Source organism: Fringilla coelebs, assembly GCF_963513975.1.
Source record: "Fringilla coelebs genome assembly, chromosome: 22".
Lineage (NCBI taxonomy): Eukaryota > Metazoa > Chordata > Aves > Passeriformes > Fringillidae > Fringilla > Fringilla coelebs.
Window position 1 is genome coordinate 5,096,935 of NC_140048.1, and position 17,925 is coordinate 5,114,859.

The 17,925-nt window shown below is 44.6% G+C and overlaps 2 protein-coding genes across 6 annotated transcripts in view; one reads left to right on the plus strand and one right to left on the minus strand.

Moving 5' to 3' along the window:
* MTOR (mechanistic target of rapamycin kinase) overlaps positions 1-7,429 on the minus strand; it is a 70,372-nt gene extending 62,943 nt beyond the window's left edge. For all 5 annotated transcript variants that reach the window (XM_084220116.1, XM_084220114.1, XM_084220115.1 and 2 more), the window contains exons 1-10: positions 7,343-7,429; positions 6,121-6,284; positions 5,646-5,754; positions 4,181-4,413; positions 3,628-3,828; positions 2,772-2,906; positions 2,079-2,354; positions 1,650-1,758; positions 664-850; positions 353-481 (exon numbers count right to left, since the gene is read on the minus strand). In XM_084220116.1, coding sequence (XP_084076242.1) covers positions 353-481; positions 664-850; positions 1,650-1,758; positions 2,079-2,354; positions 2,772-2,906; positions 3,628-3,828; positions 4,181-4,413; positions 5,646-5,754; positions 6,121-6,240 — 1,499 coding nt within the window. In that variant the 5' untranslated portion in view covers positions 6,241-6,284; positions 7,343-7,429. The remainder of the gene's footprint in view (positions 1-352; positions 482-663; positions 851-1,649; positions 1,759-2,078; positions 2,355-2,771; positions 2,907-3,627; positions 3,829-4,180; positions 4,414-5,645; positions 5,755-6,120; positions 6,285-7,342) is intronic.
* Positions 7,430-8,629: 1,200 nt separating this feature from the next.
* Positions 8,630-14,297, plus strand: UBIAD1 (UbiA prenyltransferase domain containing 1). Its single transcript, XM_084220169.1, has 2 exons — positions 8,630-9,265; positions 10,590-14,297. Exons 1-2 carry the CDS (start codon positions 8,749-8,751, stop codon positions 11,075-11,077), a joined length of 1,005 nt encoding a protein of 334 aa, XP_084076295.1. The 5' UTR covers positions 8,630-8,748; the 3' UTR covers positions 11,078-14,297.
* The last annotated feature ends 3,628 nt before the right edge of the window (positions 14,298-17,925 follow it).

Genomic DNA, 17,925 nt, shown 5'->3' on the forward strand with positions numbered 1-17,925 from the left:
CCTCCTCTGCCAGTTTGATATGGCACAAGTCTGCTGGCTGTTAGATGCTTTCAAAAATTTCACAGGTTGCTGCCAAATGAGTTTGAATAGTGGAAAATAAAGGAGAATACTTTTGGACTAGCTGTTCTACAACAAGATTTCTTTACTGGGATATGAATTCTCTTAAATAACAGACACATTAACAGTTAAAACATACCATTCTTCTGAAACAGCTATAGTGATCTTCTGAAAGATCACTTATGTCAACTTAAAAGCAATCATCTTCCTTATCAATCTGAACACTTTTAAGATCTCACTCTGTATGGCTGACAATGCCATCCTGCAGCTAACAGCAAAACAGATTTATGCTTACCTCAGTCCCACAGCCAGCATAGGTTCCAAAAGCTCTTTGATGTCCTGCTGGATACTGGGTCCCATGGCTCGTGCCAGCATACTAATGCAGGTGAAGACTGTGGCATCAACCTGCACAGACTTCTGTCTCCTGGAAAAGGACCACAAAATTACAAGGAGCTGCTATTTTTCAAACATCTTTCTTCATCCTCCTTCTGTGTTATCAGTCTTACAGAAACATTTCTGATTTTAATACAAGAATTTGATCCCTATTACAAAAATTATATAAAGAGCAAGTGTTTCCATTTCTTCCTCTAAATTCCACATACTTACTTGTGGGCAAAGTCCTTTGGGGGAAGAGCTGCTTTTATGATTTCAAGGACTTTAGGCAGGTAAGCTTGGAACTCAGACCTCACTGCCACAGAAAGCAAACCCAAGGCCTGGAAGGCTGCTGTTCTCTCTTTCTCCTTCTTCACACAACTGAGAACATGATTCATGGTGTCTGGAAGATACTGATCAGCTGCCCACAAGAGAAAACAATACAGATATTAGAATTCACTTAGGTTTATATGGCTGCATAACATTTCCAACTAAATCTTTACGAGTGTAAAAAGTAGAAAATGGACATAGTAATATTAAATTTGCTGACATGATCAGTGGCAAATATGTCACCATATAATAAGCTTTTCAAACTACAGAAGGCTTTGTTTTTAAAAAGAAAAATCACCAGAATAAAAGAGCTATAAAACACCCCACTGCAACAGGTTTTATACACATATAAGATATTGATAGTTTCATGGTGATTAATTGGAAATTTGGAATAATTAACACAAAAATTGTTCCAACTCGCTAAGAGCAGCTTGGTGACTTGCCTCCAACTCTGATACTCCCCTAAACTTGCTTGATAAATCAACTAAGCTTTAAAGCTGGCAGGTATTTCCTAGCACATGCAACAGAGAAAAAGGAAGAGAACTCTAATAATATTTGGCATATACTGAGTCAGAGTATGAGAGAATTCTCCTCCAAGTCTGACATATTGAGAAGAAAACAGAAAAAGGAAGTTTTTATGTCTTATGGTATTGATCACCAAATCCTGAAAATAGATTCCAATCTATTTTCTTCATCAGAGCAACATTTTGGCATCAACCATCAAGTCATACTTATTCAGAACAAAGGACTGTCTTCCCACAGAGGAATGTGCTCATCAGACAAGCACCACATTTGGTGTGCTGCATAAATTCATCTGGACCAGAGAGATCTGGATAACTTCCAGCCCAAATTCAGCAGTATTTCTAGCATCCAACCATTTGCCGTGTCACCTGTGAACGCTGAAGGACGGAAAGCGGCCAATCGTGGTAGCAGATTGAGAACTGTCATTTGGATCAAAGAATTTTTGCTGGTTCTGCACTTGAGAACCCACTGGCACACCTGGAAGGAAATAGATCAGGCTTTAAAGGATGGCCATTGGCAGTAACACACACATGTTTATTACCTGTGTGCTTTTAGGCATTCTACTGACATTTGGCTTCAGAGTCCCTCAATGAAAAGGATAATCAAGACTGCTTCCAAAGGAAATAAATCATTTGCCCCAAGCCAGACAGTGACAAAGCCAGATATAAGTATTGAGTTTTGAAGGCTCAGTTAAATACTAGCTGGTATTGCCTGCTAAGTAAAAACACAGAATACAATTCCCCTGCAAGAGCAGATGTTGAGAATGTTGGGAGACAAGCTGAAGAACTAATACATACTTGATCAAATTTCTCTTCCATTAGATCCCTGCAGCATCGACTTTCCACCAAAGTAGATTTTACTGGGACAGGTGAGGTTGCAAAACCCATAATTCCTTGGTGAGCACTGTACCCCAGGAGACCAGCCAAAGCATTTGACTGAGAGGGCTGAAGAGACTGAAAGCTTGTGAAGGGAGTGATGTGGCGAGGCTTGGTACTGAAGCCCATCAGGTCTTTGCAGTACTTGTCATGCACAAGCTGCTGCTGAGTGATCTCTTCCATCTCCTCTCTAAGGCGCTGGACAAAGTAGAGAAACATTAAAAAATAAAAAGTAACTAAGATACTCTCAGTACAGTATTACCCAAATCTCCTGAATAGCATCCTGTATAATCAATATTCAAATGGCTGTAACTGAGTAATATCCAGCAAAAATATTTGAGTATCTAACATGCTAGAGAGTTCTCATTCCATAGAAAAAAATATTTTTCATTGTATTTAATCAAGTTAATGGACTTTCCATTGTAGTTTATTACCTCCTCAGTCCAAACTTGTCCCTTTTTATTTCTCTAACACACTTTAATGCTCAACTCCATGTTCAGATGAGTTTTCCACCCAACAACCCCACTGCAACACTATGGGATATTTCCACAGACTGCAGAGTTGCTATACACTCTCAATCAATGCCCATAATTGCCACCTTGCTCCTTTGCTCACCTCTCCCTCCATACTGCTGATCCTCACTAGCTCATTGAGGATCAGTAAGGCACCGTGGATTCGGTCATCCCGATTCATTCCTTTCTCTTTGGCCAAAGTCTCATCAAAGCCCTTCTCAGCCTCTTCATATGTATGCTTGGGGGAAAAGAAAAAAAATCTCAGTGACAATGAAGAAACAAAGTCTGTGGAAATGAAGTAGTACTGCCAGTCAAGAGTTAATGACATTCTGAATTTTCCAAGAGTAGCCACAAACCTCAATTGAGTAATAAAAGTGTAACACAATAAAATTCTGATTCACCCAGAAGTTGTGGACTCTGCTGCAGAGCATTTTCAGCAGCACTAATCAAACACCACAATATCAGCCTCATCACTACCTGCATCACTTTATTGATTACAAGAAATCCAAATTCCTAACATTCAACTGCACTGCCCAAAATTTACTTGATATCACCAAGCTTGAATTCATGTGACAATGGCAGCAAAGCAAAGGTTCAGACAAAAGAATTCTTATCTTTCACACTTATGTTTTATCTACACTAATAAAAACCTCTACTAGTAAGAGATGACACTAGATAATTGCATGGCTATAAAACTAGGTCAAGTTTAACAGCTGAAGATGAGGAGCAGATAGACCAATGTAATCTTGAAGGAGTTAAATCTTGCTCACTTTTGCAGCGTAGGCTAAAGGAGCTACTCACTTTGAAAGTCATTATAATTTCAACCCTTTCAAGGAGAGGCAGTTTTTTAACTGACAAAGGTGACAGATTTTTAGCTTAGCCAGCTCTTCTGAAAACTGGCACTTCAACATCTGCATTGCATTATAAGGGGCTGCTTCAAAACAAAGTTATTTTCTTACTCTGTACCACTGGGGCTTCTGCATCTCTTTTGGCTCCCGTTGTGTGGTAAGGATAAGGCAGGCTCTTAAGGCAGAGACAGCTCCCTCTCGGATGGCCTGCTTGGGATCCCACACAGCCACAAATATATTGTCAAAGAATGGCTGCACTTGTTGGAAGAAGAAGGTAGGCACGCTGATTGCCAGCTCCCGCAAGACAAGGACCTGGACGTGGGGAGGGAAACAGTAACAATGTGAAAGATGAGCACACAGAGACAAACCTCACAACTTTTACAGTGCAGTACCATTTGTTTAGACTGTCGATGTCTGTGAGCTTTTCCATCCCCACACTCTGACAATTCCCAGCATAACAGTGCCTTGTCTTCATTAGTCACTGGGCTAATGGAGAGGCAACGAAGCAGCACGCTGTCTGCCACGAGAGCATTACAGATTCTCAGACATGGACTGGCAACCATTCCCACCCTCACCAAAGCTTTTCTGCAGACTTCTGTGCATATTTCCTACCACTGTTCACTAATCCCAACTATTTCATGACAACAAAAAAGGCATCACTTACAGCTGCATGTCTACGACCTTCATTCCTGTCAGCTCCCAGCCACTCCAGAGCTCGTTTCACCTCAAACTCCACATACTCAGCTGTGAAGGTGTCACCAGCCATTGCAAGCCTCCCAATAGCCTTGGAAGCCATCTCCATCACAACAGGGTCATTGGATGGCAGGAGGTTCCTCAGGTAGTTGGCAAACCTGCCGATACGGGTGGCATTACCTCCTTCAACACCGATAAGACTTGCTGCAGAGAGAGGGAGCATCGCTGCAGTTTTCATGTGCTGCAGTTCTCCCCAGGAGTCAGTGAGGCAGACTGTAGGTAATCCCTGGATGACAGCTAGTATTCCCTACACATTCCTTAAAGATTCCCATTAAGCCTCCCTAAACTGCAAATCCACAGGGAAAAAAAAAAATCAAGCACAGGAAAGGGCCACCATTCTTTTGAGCCTGAACTTTTTAAGTGAGTGGAAAATGCATCTGGTAGCCTCATAAATTTTCCCTATTTTTAGTTTTAGAAGAGGAAAAAAAAAATTCACCCTGGGATCGTCAAAGACTGAACAGACCAAGGCAATGCTCTCCTCCTCAGTCCTAGAGACAGTCTCTCCTGGAGAGGGTGGAGGAAATTTATCAGACACCAGCATGGCAGAAGCTTTCATTGCCAGTGCCTGGGTTGCACTTGTTTTGTAAAGAGGTCATAAGTGTCCAGGGTTGTCAAGCTGGCACCTTTCAACATCACTAAATTCACAAAACAACTTGAATGTGATACTGTCAGCTTAAGACCTGATGTTATCAATAAAGATTTCTCTAAAGGATTTACACTGTCTTCAAACAAATTGGGACTGGATGATTATGCCTATGAGCCTAAACCATAAACATCTTTTTGGCTATTTAAGAAGTAACTGCTACAATAGAGGCTACTTGCCTGGAAGGCAAAGTATTTATGCAAGCTGACTTCCCCAAGAGTGGGGATTCAGGCAGCTCTGCAATCTCAGAGAGCACACAACCAGAGCTGCTAATGGAGAGGCTGATCAGAATCAAAGCAGAAGCTCTGTGAGCCCCTCTTGAGGATGGAAGTTGCTGTTATGGAGCCAGGTAAATTAAAATAGTAAGAATCAATCTCTCCAGATGGAAGAGAGTTGAGAAAGTCAGCCTACCCTGAAACATATAAAGAGGCAGCACAAAGTGCTCTCAGCTGAGCTCCAGAACAGAGTTTTCATGTGCTCAGCATTTACATTTGATGCTCAACTCCCAGAAGAGCTCAGGGCCGATTAAGTACCAGGTTTTCAGCCACTCTCAGTAGCTCCCATGCTGACACTTCACGCAGATTTTCAGAGCCAGCAACTAGGACACACCCAGTATCCTGAGCTGTCAGACATCAGGACCCAGCTATGAAAGCTCATTCCTTTTGAAAATCTGTCCCTAAAGGTAGTTGCATGAAGAGAAAACTCAGCAGAAGCATTATGGACTTTCACTTACCTATAGCCAGAATGCCACCCTTCCTTTCATTTGCATCAGAGCTAGAGACCAGCTCAAATATGTGATGGTTCAGCTGATCATAAAACCTGGTAGATTCTTCCTGACTCATCTGTAAAAGCAAAAAGTTCAAATCAGCTTTCAGCATTCCCTCTCTCCCTCCTGCTCAAAAACCTCCATAATGACAATGCTTCTTATGCCACTCAAACAGAAAGAAATTAAATCAACCACACATTACAAGCTCAAAATAGTTTCTCTTATTTGTGACCTATATGCAGCAAGTTTACTTATTCTGATACTGGACCACCCGTTTGTGTCACCAACTTGCTCACCTCTCCTACATGCCAGAGGGCAAAGATAAGCTCTCTGCTGTGCCCCATCTCCTCCCTAAGACCAGCTTCCATATTCCAAAAACCTCCCTTGCCAAGGCACCCAGCCCATTCCTCCACACTCACACGATGCCATCGGTAGCACTCACCTCACGCAGCTCCATGGTGACATAATGCTGCAAGTCCTTGGCAGCTTTGGCCCTCGTCTCTTCGCTGCGACTCTTCAAGCCATTGGCAAATTGTTGGAGAATGGACACCGTACCCGACATGGTGGCAGTGTGCTGGGGCTCAGGGGCATCAAGTCCTGTAAATTCTTCAGAGACACACATCTTTTACTGCTTGAATTGAAATCTCCGAGCTTCTTTCTTAAGGCTGTCCCTCCTGACTGTTCCCAAAATACCCATAAAGATGCTGTGTTGGTAGACCATAAAATTACAAGCAATGACTATATTCCTTAGGCATTACACTCCATGATAAAACTGTATCACCACATACCATGACCCCCAGTCTATTTGCTCCCTAGCTCCTCAAATACCAAAATACATCACAGTAGGCCAGGTCCCCTAGGGTGATCTAATCCTAAATCAAGGGTAATGCAACAGTTGAAAAACAGCAGGGGGAAACTAGGGTTTGCAATTACCTATAATAAGTAAGCATAACCATTCCCGGGATTATATCACTATCATATGCCCTCCCTGAACACTTTCATCCAAGTTTCTTCACAGAAATCTCAGTGTTACACCAACACAAGGAAGACTCAGCACTGGCAAGTGTTACATCCTCCAGCAGATATTTAGAGATGGGAAGTCCAGTTATAGCAACGCCAATCATTGCAACACGAAGTTTCCTAGCATAACACATAAACAAACTTTTCTCAGGAGCCTTTCTTTACGTCAAAACCATTTCAGATGCTTGACGCCCCCCCGCCCCGATATTCAGGTTATGTAAGACCAAACCAAGCACTAACACCAGAATTTCAACTGCTTCTCCCCAGATATTCCACACGCGGTCACAGACATCCAGCGGGACCATGGGCGAGGTGGCTGCTGGCAGGAGCCCAGCAGAGGCTCCCCGGATCAAAGAGCAGCGGCGGGGTTGCTGCTGCCCATCAACCCAGCCCGGAGGCAGCTCCTGGGGTTCCCTCAGGGCCACAGAGCCCAGCGGGCAGGACGCGGCAGGCCCGGCTGCGGGGGGAGCCCCGCAGGCCGAGAGTGAGGGAGGGGTGAGGCGGGGCGAGGCGAGCACGGCCGGCGGGGCCGCAGGCGGCGGGGCCGCGCGGCCGGGCGCTCGGGCAGGTCGGGCCGGGCAGGAAGCGGGAGGTGAGGGGAAGGGGAGCCGATGATGATGAGAGGCACCGCCGCTCTCACTCACCCGCCGCCGCCTCCCCTACTCCGGGCCCCGGGCCCCGTGCCTGCCCCGCCGCCGCGCCTGCAGCGCCGGCGAGCCGCGGCTGGCCAATCGGCTCCCGGAAACGCCGTGATCGGCATCACATCTGACCAATAGAAAAAGGGAAAGGGGGAAGAAGCGCTCAAAGCTCCGCCCCTTCCCCAAGGAACCGCAAGGCCAGTCGCCTTTTGACCAATCATCAAGGCAATAGTGATTGAGTGGCAGTGTATCTGGCCAATAGAATGGCTGGGCTTACTCAATAGGCCCACCCTCCCGATGCCGGCTTCCGCCCTTCCGTGAGGTGCCGGCTATGGCCGGGCTGCAGCATGGGTAGATAGAGTAGAACGAGCGGCATCATCTACTGGAGCTTGTGTGAAGCGCTTGGCACTGTTCCGTATGACATCCTGGTCTCTAAACTGGAGAGACATGGATTTGATGGATAGACCACTCGTTGGATAAAGAACTAGCGGAATAGCTGCACGTTAAGAGTTGCGGTCAGCGGCGCATTGTCCACACCGAGACCAGGGACGGACGAGTGGTGTCCCTCAGGGGTGGTGCTGGGGCTGATGGTATTCACCAACTTTTTCGGCGACAAATAGGATTGAGGCACCCTCAGCAAGTGACACCGAGCTGTGTGGTGCTGTTGTGGAAGAAGAGAAGGTTGCGTGGAGATCTCAGAGCAGCCTTTCAATATCTGGAGGGGCGTACAAGGAGGAACTCTTAACCAGGACAAGGGGGAACGGGTTCAGACGAAAAGAGAAGAAATTTAGTTTAGATGTTAGGAAGATGTTTGGGGAGGTACTGGCATAAGTTGCCCAGAGAAGAAGTGTCGAAGGCCGTGCAGGATGGGGCCTGGAGCAGCCTGGCCCAGCGGCGGGCGCTCCGGCCATGGCAGGGGCTGAAGCGCGATGAGCTCCGAGGCTCCAAGGTCCTTCCAGCGCAGCCACAGAGCGCGCCCTGCGCATGCGCAAAGGGAGCAGGGCGCTGCCGGGCCCGCTGTGCTCCGCTGAAATGTGTCCGGCCGTGCCCGTGACAGCGGCCGAGGCGGCTGCGGCTGTGTCTGCGCCAGGCTTCGGGCGCTCCGTGGCGGCTCTGACATGAACCGTGCCGCTGGCGCGTGCTGCGGGGTGAGCCCCTCGCCGCCGCGGGCCGCTTCATTTCCCTTTTAATTTGTACAGCGGGAGGTGCCGGTAGGTGCGGAACTCTTCGCACAGAGCCGCGGGGTTGGGGAGGCCGGGCAGGCTGGCGGGCGCAGCAGGGCGGGTAATGGCGGCGCCCTGGCATGTCGCGCAGGCCGCCATAGCGGCGGCGCCCCTCGCTCCCCCCGGGCTCCGCTAACACGCGGCCCTTCCCCTTCTAGGCGCTGCTGCAGCTGCGAGAGCGGGGCGAGCATGGGACCGGCAGACGTGGTGCAGAAGATCAGCATCAGCGCCGAGAGCCCCCGCGGGAGCGAGAGCGGCGGCACGGCGGTGGCGGGCGCTGACGGGGCCGCTCCCGGCGGCTGGAGACACAAGTGCGCGGCCTATGTGCTGGCGCTGCGGCCCTGGAGCTTCAGCGCCTCGCTGACCCCTGTGGCGCTGGGCAGCGCCCTGGCCTACCGGGCTGAGGGAGCGCTCGACCCGGGGCTGCTGGTGGGAAGCGCCGTGACCGTCCTGGCTGTGCACGGGGCCGGCAACTTGGTGAATACCTATTACGACTTTTCCAAAGGCATCGATCACAAGAAGAGTGATGACAGGACATTGGTGGACCAGATTTTGGAGCCGCAGGATGTAGTACGGTTTGGAGTCTTTCTCTACACCGTGGGCTGTATCTGTGCTGCTGGGCTCTACGCGGTCTCGACGCTCAAGCTGGAGCACCTGGCCCTGATTTACTTCGGAGGACTCTCCAGCTCCTTCCTTTATACTGGAGGTAAGTGCTGCATCCCGTTTCTTGTGAATCTGAATGTAGAAGTGATAGAATCGTCAAGAGGTTTCTAGAAGACACACTTGATCTATCTAGTGCATCGCATTAAAATATTTGTGGTATTTCCTGAAGTACTGGTACATGAACTTGTATTCTTTGCAATTGAATGTTGTGAGAAGAGTCATGCTAAGATCTTCAGTTGGATAGTGGTGTTGAGGCATTATTGTTTACATATATGGCTTTAGATGCTTATCAGAACTGTAGCTGAATCTTTTTGTGAAGTTTATCTCATATCCTTTAGCAGTGTAGCTAATGGCATATTTTCTTTCCTTTGGTAGGAATGTTACTTTGTTTTGGAATGTTTCGTTGTTATTCTTTAGATGGAGCTTCACTGTGAATGCTGTACAGTTTGTGATTCTTCTTAATAAGGCAAGGATATTTTAGTGTCTTCCTGTGTTGGATAGATACAAACATCATTAGTAGGAGAAGAAAAAGCAACTTAGTTTCTAACTGTCAGACTTTCAGTCATGTGCGTTTCCCTGAAAGCGTCTTGTCAGTTTTGCATTTTGTTCTGAGCATTTTCTGTATTTCTTCAGGATCACGTTAGTATGTATGATCACAGTGAAATGTACCTTATTTCTATAGGTTTCTGCAGAGACAGGTATTTCTAGGTGGGTGTTAAAATGTGGCATATTGTATTTGCTGGGAAACCCCGATGAAGGCAAGAATGATGCATCTGACTGCATGTTCGCAGAAGGCTAATTTATTACTTTATAATACTTTATTATATTAAAGAATACTATTCTAAACTATACTAACTAAAGAACACAGAAAGGATACTTACTGAAAGCTGAAAAGATAATATTGAAAACTCGTGACTCTTTCCAGAGCCCCAACACAACTGGACCCTGATTTGCCAAAGAGTGAAAACAACTCACAGCAGAATGCAATGGAACAATCACCTGTGGGTGAACAATCTCCAAACACATTCCACATGTCAGCAAAACACAGGAGAAGCAAATGAAATAAGGATTTTTTTCTTTTTTCTCTGAGGCCTCTCAGCTTCCCAGGAGAAAAATCCTGGTTGAAGGGATAATTTCAGAGAATGTGAATGCCACGTTGGCCCTTAGTTTTTGTTACATTGTTTGTCTGGAGAAATTCTTGTCTTGAGAAAGAAGAAAGAAATAACATGTTTCTTGTCCATAGCTGCATGTGCTTTGGTTGTTTTGTAATATTCCTATGAGAATGGATGACATAACAGTTCAGCCTTTCTCTTCTGTCATTTGAATTCTTTAATAACGCTTGATTTTATTCTTGTGTCTTGCCACAGGAATTGGATTTAAATACGTTGCCCTGGGCGATGTGGTGATCCTGATCACCTTTGGGCCCCTGGCTGTGGTGTTTGCCCACGCAGTGCAGGTTGGTTACCTGTCTCTGACCCCCCTGCTCTACGCCGTCCCTCTGGCCCTCAGCACCGAGGCCATCCTGCACAGCAACAACACCCGGGACATGGAGTCCGACCGGCAGGCGGGAATCGTCACCTTGGCCATCCTCATTGGCCCCACCTTCTCCTACATCCTCTACACTGTGCTGCTCTTCTTGCCCTACCTGATTTTCTGTGTGCTGGCCACACGCTATACCATCAGCATGGCGCTGCCCCTGCTCACCATCCCCATGGCGTTTTCACTGGAAAGACAGTTCCGGAGTCAGAGCTTCAGCAAAATTCCTCAGCGGACAGCCAAGCTCAATCTGCTGCTGGGCCTTTTCTATGTCTTTGGCATCACATTGGCACCAGCTGGTGCTCTGCCCAAACTGTGAAAAGAGCTGTGGGGTCAGGCCTCATAATTCACTGTTCATGCCAATTACCAGTGGATGTTGTGAATAAATGGCCCATTATGGACTGTGAGAAGAATGGAAAGACCACCTTGCACTGTTGATAGTGAATGTTATGATTTCTGGTTTTGGATAGCTTATACAACACAGCTTATACTTTCAAAAAAGTGATTTATCAGTTCTTCAGAAGGGGAGAACTGTGTGGCTTTGCTTTGAGGAACAAGCTGACATAAGGTCCATAAGGAAATGTTTAAAGAACCTCATCCTTCTGCCACCTGACTTTTTCAATGTCAGCTCAGTGAAAGCTAGAGCCTCAAATCACACTCCATTCACTTCACAAGCACAATGATTTCTCTTATCACTTCTATAGTGGTGAAGGAGTCCAGTGGCTCCCATATGGGAATCAGAAAACACTGCCAAATGTTTAGTATCACAATGTAGGTGCCATTAATTCACTCTCTTATAGTATATTTCATCTTCATCTGTAGTATGTTTTAACTTTTGCTTTTCCTAGCCAAATTTTGAGGTTTTATTTCCAAGCCCCCTGAAATGCACTAGATACTGATTCATGAACTGTTGCTTCTGCTTGTCCCATATAGTCTAGAAACGTCAAAGTTATAAATCTCTGTGGGTTGTACTGCTAAACTGGAGCACAAATAGCCCACTGCACAAACTTTAGGCCAAAACCAGTAAATCTGTATTCTGCTACAAAAGCTGAAGCTGTAAATGCAAACCATGCAACTGGAAAACCCTTAGAAAAACAAATGGTTTCCATTTTTCTATTTGCTTAGAATTTAGTTTCTGAAATGACAGTTTTTAAGTTAGGGAGAGCTGACAGAGTGCCAAATTTCTCTGAATAGCTATGGATTAGTGGATATATAGGTGGAAAACAAATTCTTGATTTTAAAAAAGCTTTTTTTTCCCAATTTGTTTTTCTCTGTTAATTTAAATTATTATTCACAGTATTATAGTGAAATGTCTTATAATAAGAAGCCCAGTTCACCAAAGAAGAAAGATACAGTGTTAGAAAAAACAAATCTGGATTATTGCATTGGCTCTGCATAAAAATTAGGACTGGAAGTTGGAATAAACCAATTTTGTTAACAAGATTTTTCCTAATGGAGTCCAGAGTTTGTGTCACTGAATCACAATTAAGTGATCTCTGAAGGGAAGTTCCCCACCTCTTTTCCCCACTCTATACCTTACAGCATTGCTTTGTTTTCTCCTTGCCACTTGCTGTTCATGTGGCCCTTTGGAGAGCTGATTGTTTCAGCAGCTATTCAGCTGTGTGAAAAACATGCCAAACATAATGGGGAAAATTTGTGCCTTCCAGTGGAAAGATGGATTTGATCCATAACATATTACTTTGTGGCAACTGAATTATCTTCTGTGTTACTTAGTACCTGTACACAGGTTTTCATGAAAAGCTTCTTTTCAGGAACTGTGATAAGCTCAGAGGAATTGACACAGGTGTTGAGCTAGAGCTCCTGGTGCCAGGTCACAGCCTTGCTTTTGAACAAGTGTGTGTGTGTGAACCATTTTACACACGAGCAATAAACTAGCAATAAACTCACGTGGTGTTACCCTGCACCTGGCACAGTAAGTTAAACCCTCATGGTGTAAATCTGAAAGAGCCAAGTGTCCCATCAGTTGTACTGACAGCAGTAAAGCTGGGTTGATGGTACCAGAGTACATGGAACAGCTCTTTAGGGACTGGTTTTATGGCTTCATGTTATCCAGTGTTAGCCAGCAGTTATACCTGAGCTGAGGTTAATGGGGAGGAGTCTTTGCAGGCCTATTTAATGAGCTACAGTTTCCTCTTTTATTTATTAAAATGGGCAAATGATCTCTCTGATCTGGTTAGGCACTGGACAAGAAGAGATGGACTTCAGCAGCTGCTTGCTACAGCAAAACACTTGTTAGGATTAAAAACACAAGGAGAAAATGCAGAAGTTCAGCTCGGATGGAGGGGGAGATCCAGAAGGTTTTGGAAACTATTCAATGCAGATGTACACAACAGAGTTTCTACTGATGCTTCTTTGTGGACCTACAGAATGAAGAAGAGCCTAGCTCCAATATCCATTTCACATTTCTGCAAACCAAAAGCTTTTGGTAGGGATCAGTAAGGGCTGAGCTGACAAATCTGTTAACCTTGCACTTGGGGATATACAAGTTTATTGGGTTAATCCTGCCCTTTGTAGCAGCTGTGTGCTTCATTTTAGGATAGCTTGGTTTTTAATAGCTTTCCATTTCAAAGAATGGTTAGTTATCTTTTTCTCTACTTTTTTTACAAAAACTAGAGTACTCCAGCTAAATTCCTTAAAGTAACTTGGCTTGTATCTTTGATAATTGTAATAATGGGAAGATCATTGGAGTATGTAACTCTTACTGTATCTTGACATCCTACCCTTTCTTGGGTTGGATGTCTACTTAGGGCTGGAAAGGACCAGTGCTTTTTGTTACTAAGATGAAACAGCTCATTATTACAGAAATCTATGTGTGGAACACTTTCTGAGGTAGGGGGAATTAAAAGTATTTTAATAGTAAAACTGAGATGAAAATTTGGTAATTTCTTACTAGCAGCTGCTGGTTGCCTCCAATTCCCTCTGTTTGAAAAACAGTATCATTCCAGGTTCTTGAGGATATTAGAAATAACTAACACATTCTTCACCATGGTTTTGATGAAGTCACTTAACTTCTCTGTGTCTCAGAAAACAGCTAATTTTTGCCTGACTTACAGGGTTGCTCAGCTGACATCATTGTCATAAAGAGCTTTGAAAGTAAAAAGTGTTTTATCTCTGTGCTTTCCAAAAAGCTTGCTAGTACTAGAAAACATTTTAGATACAAACTAACATAAAGGGTGACTTAACCAATGTAATTAGGCCAAAATAATCTTCACATATAATCAGTGAGTGGTAAGAGAGGTTCATATATTGGTTTGTTTTGTGATGAAGATGCTGGGTCTCTTCCCCTACCCCACTTTTCCCTGTCCCATGCTGCTTTCCCTGAATATAAACTTTAGAAACTTCTTTCAGGTCACTCTTGATGAGCTGTATTGCAGTGTGATGAATGTGCACTGGTAGATGAACTGATCTGTAGCCCATCTGTTAATGTGTTCTAAAGCACCTCCTGGCCTTTCTTCTTACCCAATAAACTGTCTGAATGTTACTCAGTTAATTATGCTATGTTTAATTATTTTATATTACTCAAGTTGTATTTTTACACGTGGATTAAAACATGGTCACAAAAAAAAGAAGGTCTTATCTGTGTCTTGGTTTGGAAAGACAGGTGTGTGCTAAGGAAGGCAGGAGCCTCCCCTGAAATAGAAAGTGTAAACCCCCTCCCTCTGAATTGTTATAAATTTGAAATTAAGGGGCTCTCAGGCAAAAATATGGGAGCAGGAAATAACAGTTCTTTATTAGGGAAGAAAATAAAAAGATAAAATAAACAATGCAGTGAAACAAAATAACACTGCCAGAGTCAGAGCACAGCCTGACACCCTGTGGGTCAGGGTGCTGCAGCAGGGCCATTGGAATTGTGGCTCAGCCCTCCTGCAGTGCCAGGGGTGGTTCTGCTGGAGCAGGATCCTGGAGAAGGTGCAGTCTGCCTCTGGAGATCCAGGGGCAGAGGCAGCTGCTGCTCCTCTGGGAAATCCAGTGGAGAAGCCGTGCTGGTGTTCCAGAATCTCAGATTATATCCAGGTAGGAATGCTTGGCTCCTCCCCCTGGGCTCACATCTCCCAGTGGGATGCTGTAGCTCTTATCAGCCATGCAGGGACATTCCAGAGCCTGTTATCAGCAGGTGTCTCCCTGGTTGTGGAAGAGATAAGGAAAACTGCCCACTGAACAGAAGACAGGTGCCCCACCTCTCACAGATGGCAAATACAATACACATTGCCTTGCAGTCTAGGACAATCTGCCATGTTTATAGTGTAAGTGCCTGAAAAATCATACATTTTTTTTTTCTGTAAAAGTCCTTTCATGAATCACATAGTCCTGTCCTTCTCTATCACAAGGCAAACAGCTCTGTAGCAGTGATCATTTCCTACTAATGGTAGGCTTAGAATAGTTCTGGTCTATTAATCAATGTGCAGAATTTTCTCTGATGCAGTTTTCTGTGCCATGTACTGTTCAGTGTTTGTAAGGAGGTTTCAGCTGAACTTTAATGCCTTTAATAAAGATGAACTTTTTCATCCTCACCAGTGTGTTCTGCCAGTTTTCCAGTGCTATGGTCACTGCTCCATACAACTGTGACAGCATAATGCTCCCCCATGTGGGTCATTAAGGAGCCTAAAGCATGGCTTGAAATTTTCCTGCCTCGGCCAGTGGCACAGAGTGCTTTACAAACCCATTTAGAGATATAAAGGATAAAATGCAGGATAACATGACCTCAATACATGGCTGATCTTTCCAAATTAGGAAGCTTCAATTCCGAGTGTCTGCAGATGGCAGCGTTGCTCTTCCATTGCTGCTGCAGAGCCTTTTCTCTACAGGAACCCATGAGATGTGTTTGCAAAGGGTTTTTTTGTGTTTGGTTGTATCTCATTGGGTCTCTTCTGATGTAAGGGAACTTGAAAGATAAGTGGCTGCAGACAAATTTCTGTTGTGCAGATTATGACTGGACAGATGTTCCTGGCCTAGGCAGATACTGGCAGAAATGGGCATTTGAAGAAAGCCAGCCAACTCTTAAATTTTAAAGCCTTTGCTGATGGCTTAATACTCAGAAATTCCCTCAGAAAGAAACCTGTGTTTGTGCATCTTTCCCAGGCTTCATGCAGGCACTGTCCTGAGTGAGAAGTTCACACACCAGAGTTCATGACCTCTCCCCATGAAGACCCAAATGTTTTTCAAAAGCAGAGTAAATCCAAACAAATCTATAACCCCTGACTGTCCTCTACTGAATACTCACTGTCTTGCCAGGACCTGAGTGATTTGAGGAATTAAAAATGTATGGCACCATCAAGTTACTCTATCATGAAACAAAAACGAGGAGAAGCTGCTCATTAAGGAGATGGCTGATCAAGATGAATATGCTGGCTGAGAGATGTCACTGGCAGTCTGTCAGGAAGCAAGGAAAGCAGTGAACCTTGCTAAAACACTGGATCACAAATGCTGCTCTAGGAGCTTGAAAATGTAGAGAGCTTTAGAAACAAGAGGTTAGGGTCTGCCTCCTCCATCTGCCTCCTGGTTGGCACCTTTCAGATGTCTTGTCCTAAGCTGGAGTAGCACTGGGCAGGTCTGCTGGTCTGAATTCTGCCATAAAGCTTGTTACACAAAAATGGATGTATTTATTAGGCTCAGACCTTGGAGAAGGAGAAAGACTTGGTTCCTGACAGTTTTTTGATTTGCTTTAGTTCCCAATATAGCCTTAAAAATTTCCATAATTTCCTTTTACAAGCTGTCAGCATATTTAGGAAAAAGCGCACACCTTTGTGGTCTGCAGTGAAAAAAAAGGACAACAAAATGTCATCCCTGAGACAGCACTGGTATGTGAGAGGATTCAGATGAGATATTTGGCTGCTCAAGAGGTCTAATTAAGAAATTACAAAATCATCTGGGTACAATAAGCCTTACCTATATTAACAAATTAATGGGATTGATTTATCTTCAGAAAAGGGTTGAACTACAAGGGTTGAATTTTCTTTCTGCAATGCTCCATGTGCTGACACAGCCACTTTAGGTACCCCAAAGGTGACATCATTTTGTCTGATTGTCAGTGATCTTTATTCCTCTCCTGGCCCCAGACTTTGTCTAGTGTCTCATTCAGAAAGGAGCAGTTCTTTGAGCTTTGTTTTCCAGAGACACATTCCTTCTCCTTATTCATTGGTAGAGCCTTTGCATTAAACATTCAGTGGTTGTTGATAGCACTAATAGTACTAAGAACACACCAGGCATGATCTGGAGTATGACCTTCATGAATTTTAGCTCCTGATTTTTTGGTTTAGTTTGGTTTTTTGGGTTGCTGTTGTTGTTTAGGACTAGATTTAAGGCTATTGGTAGTTCCTGTAAGCTCCCCACAGAGATGGGGATAGTGTGTTTGACTTCCTCCATGGTTTGTTCTGCATTTGTGAAGATGTTTTACAAGAAGTTGGTTCCACTGTATTTATGAGCTCCTCTGTGCTGTTGCCAAACACTTCACAGTCCTTGAGAGATGATTTTGTTATTTAATATGGGCTCTCTATAAAGAAGAGAACCCCTCTGTGGCATTCATATTTTCTGGAAAAATTCCTTCGCTCAGGATTTTTCTCCTGAGAAGCCTCAGGGAAAAGGAAAACAATTCTTATCTCATTTGCTTCTCCCATGTTGTGCTCACATGTGGAATGTGTTTGGAGATTGTTCACCCACAGGTGATTGTTCCATTGGATTCTGTGTGAGTTGTTTTCACTCTTTGGCCAATCCGGGCCAAGCTGTGTCAGGGCTCTAGGGAGAGTCACAAGTTTTCATTATTATCTTTATAGCCTTGTAAGTATCCTTTCTGTGTTCTTTAGTATAGTATAGCATTCTATAATGCATCATAGTATAATGAAGTAATAAATTAGCCTTCTAATAAGATGGAGTCAGATGCATCATCCCTGCCTTCATCAGGGCACCCTACAAATACAACACACCTCTCCTTCCTCCATGCTTTTCTGCTGTTACTGCCTTTCCTTGCCATAACCTGAGAAAAAGCTGGAAACACAGAGCAATACTACCCAGCCAAGGTGGGCTGCCAGGTCTGGGCTACAGAAGTTTGTATCCAGCCCTGCTTAGACAGGAGCAGGCTCTTCCATGTGAGCCAGCCTACCAGCACCCTTTGGGAAATGGACTATTGAAATAGGGCTCTCCTCAAGCCAG

Coding starts and splice junctions, on each gene's coding strand:
- UBIAD1 (XM_084220169.1), top strand. CDS start 8,749: ATGGGACCGGCAGACGTGGTGCAGAAGATCAGCATCAGCGCCGAGAGC. Junction 9,266..10,589: donor CTCCTTCCTTTATACTGGAG/GTAAGTGCTGCA, acceptor GTCTTGCCACAG/GAATTGGATTTAAATACGTT.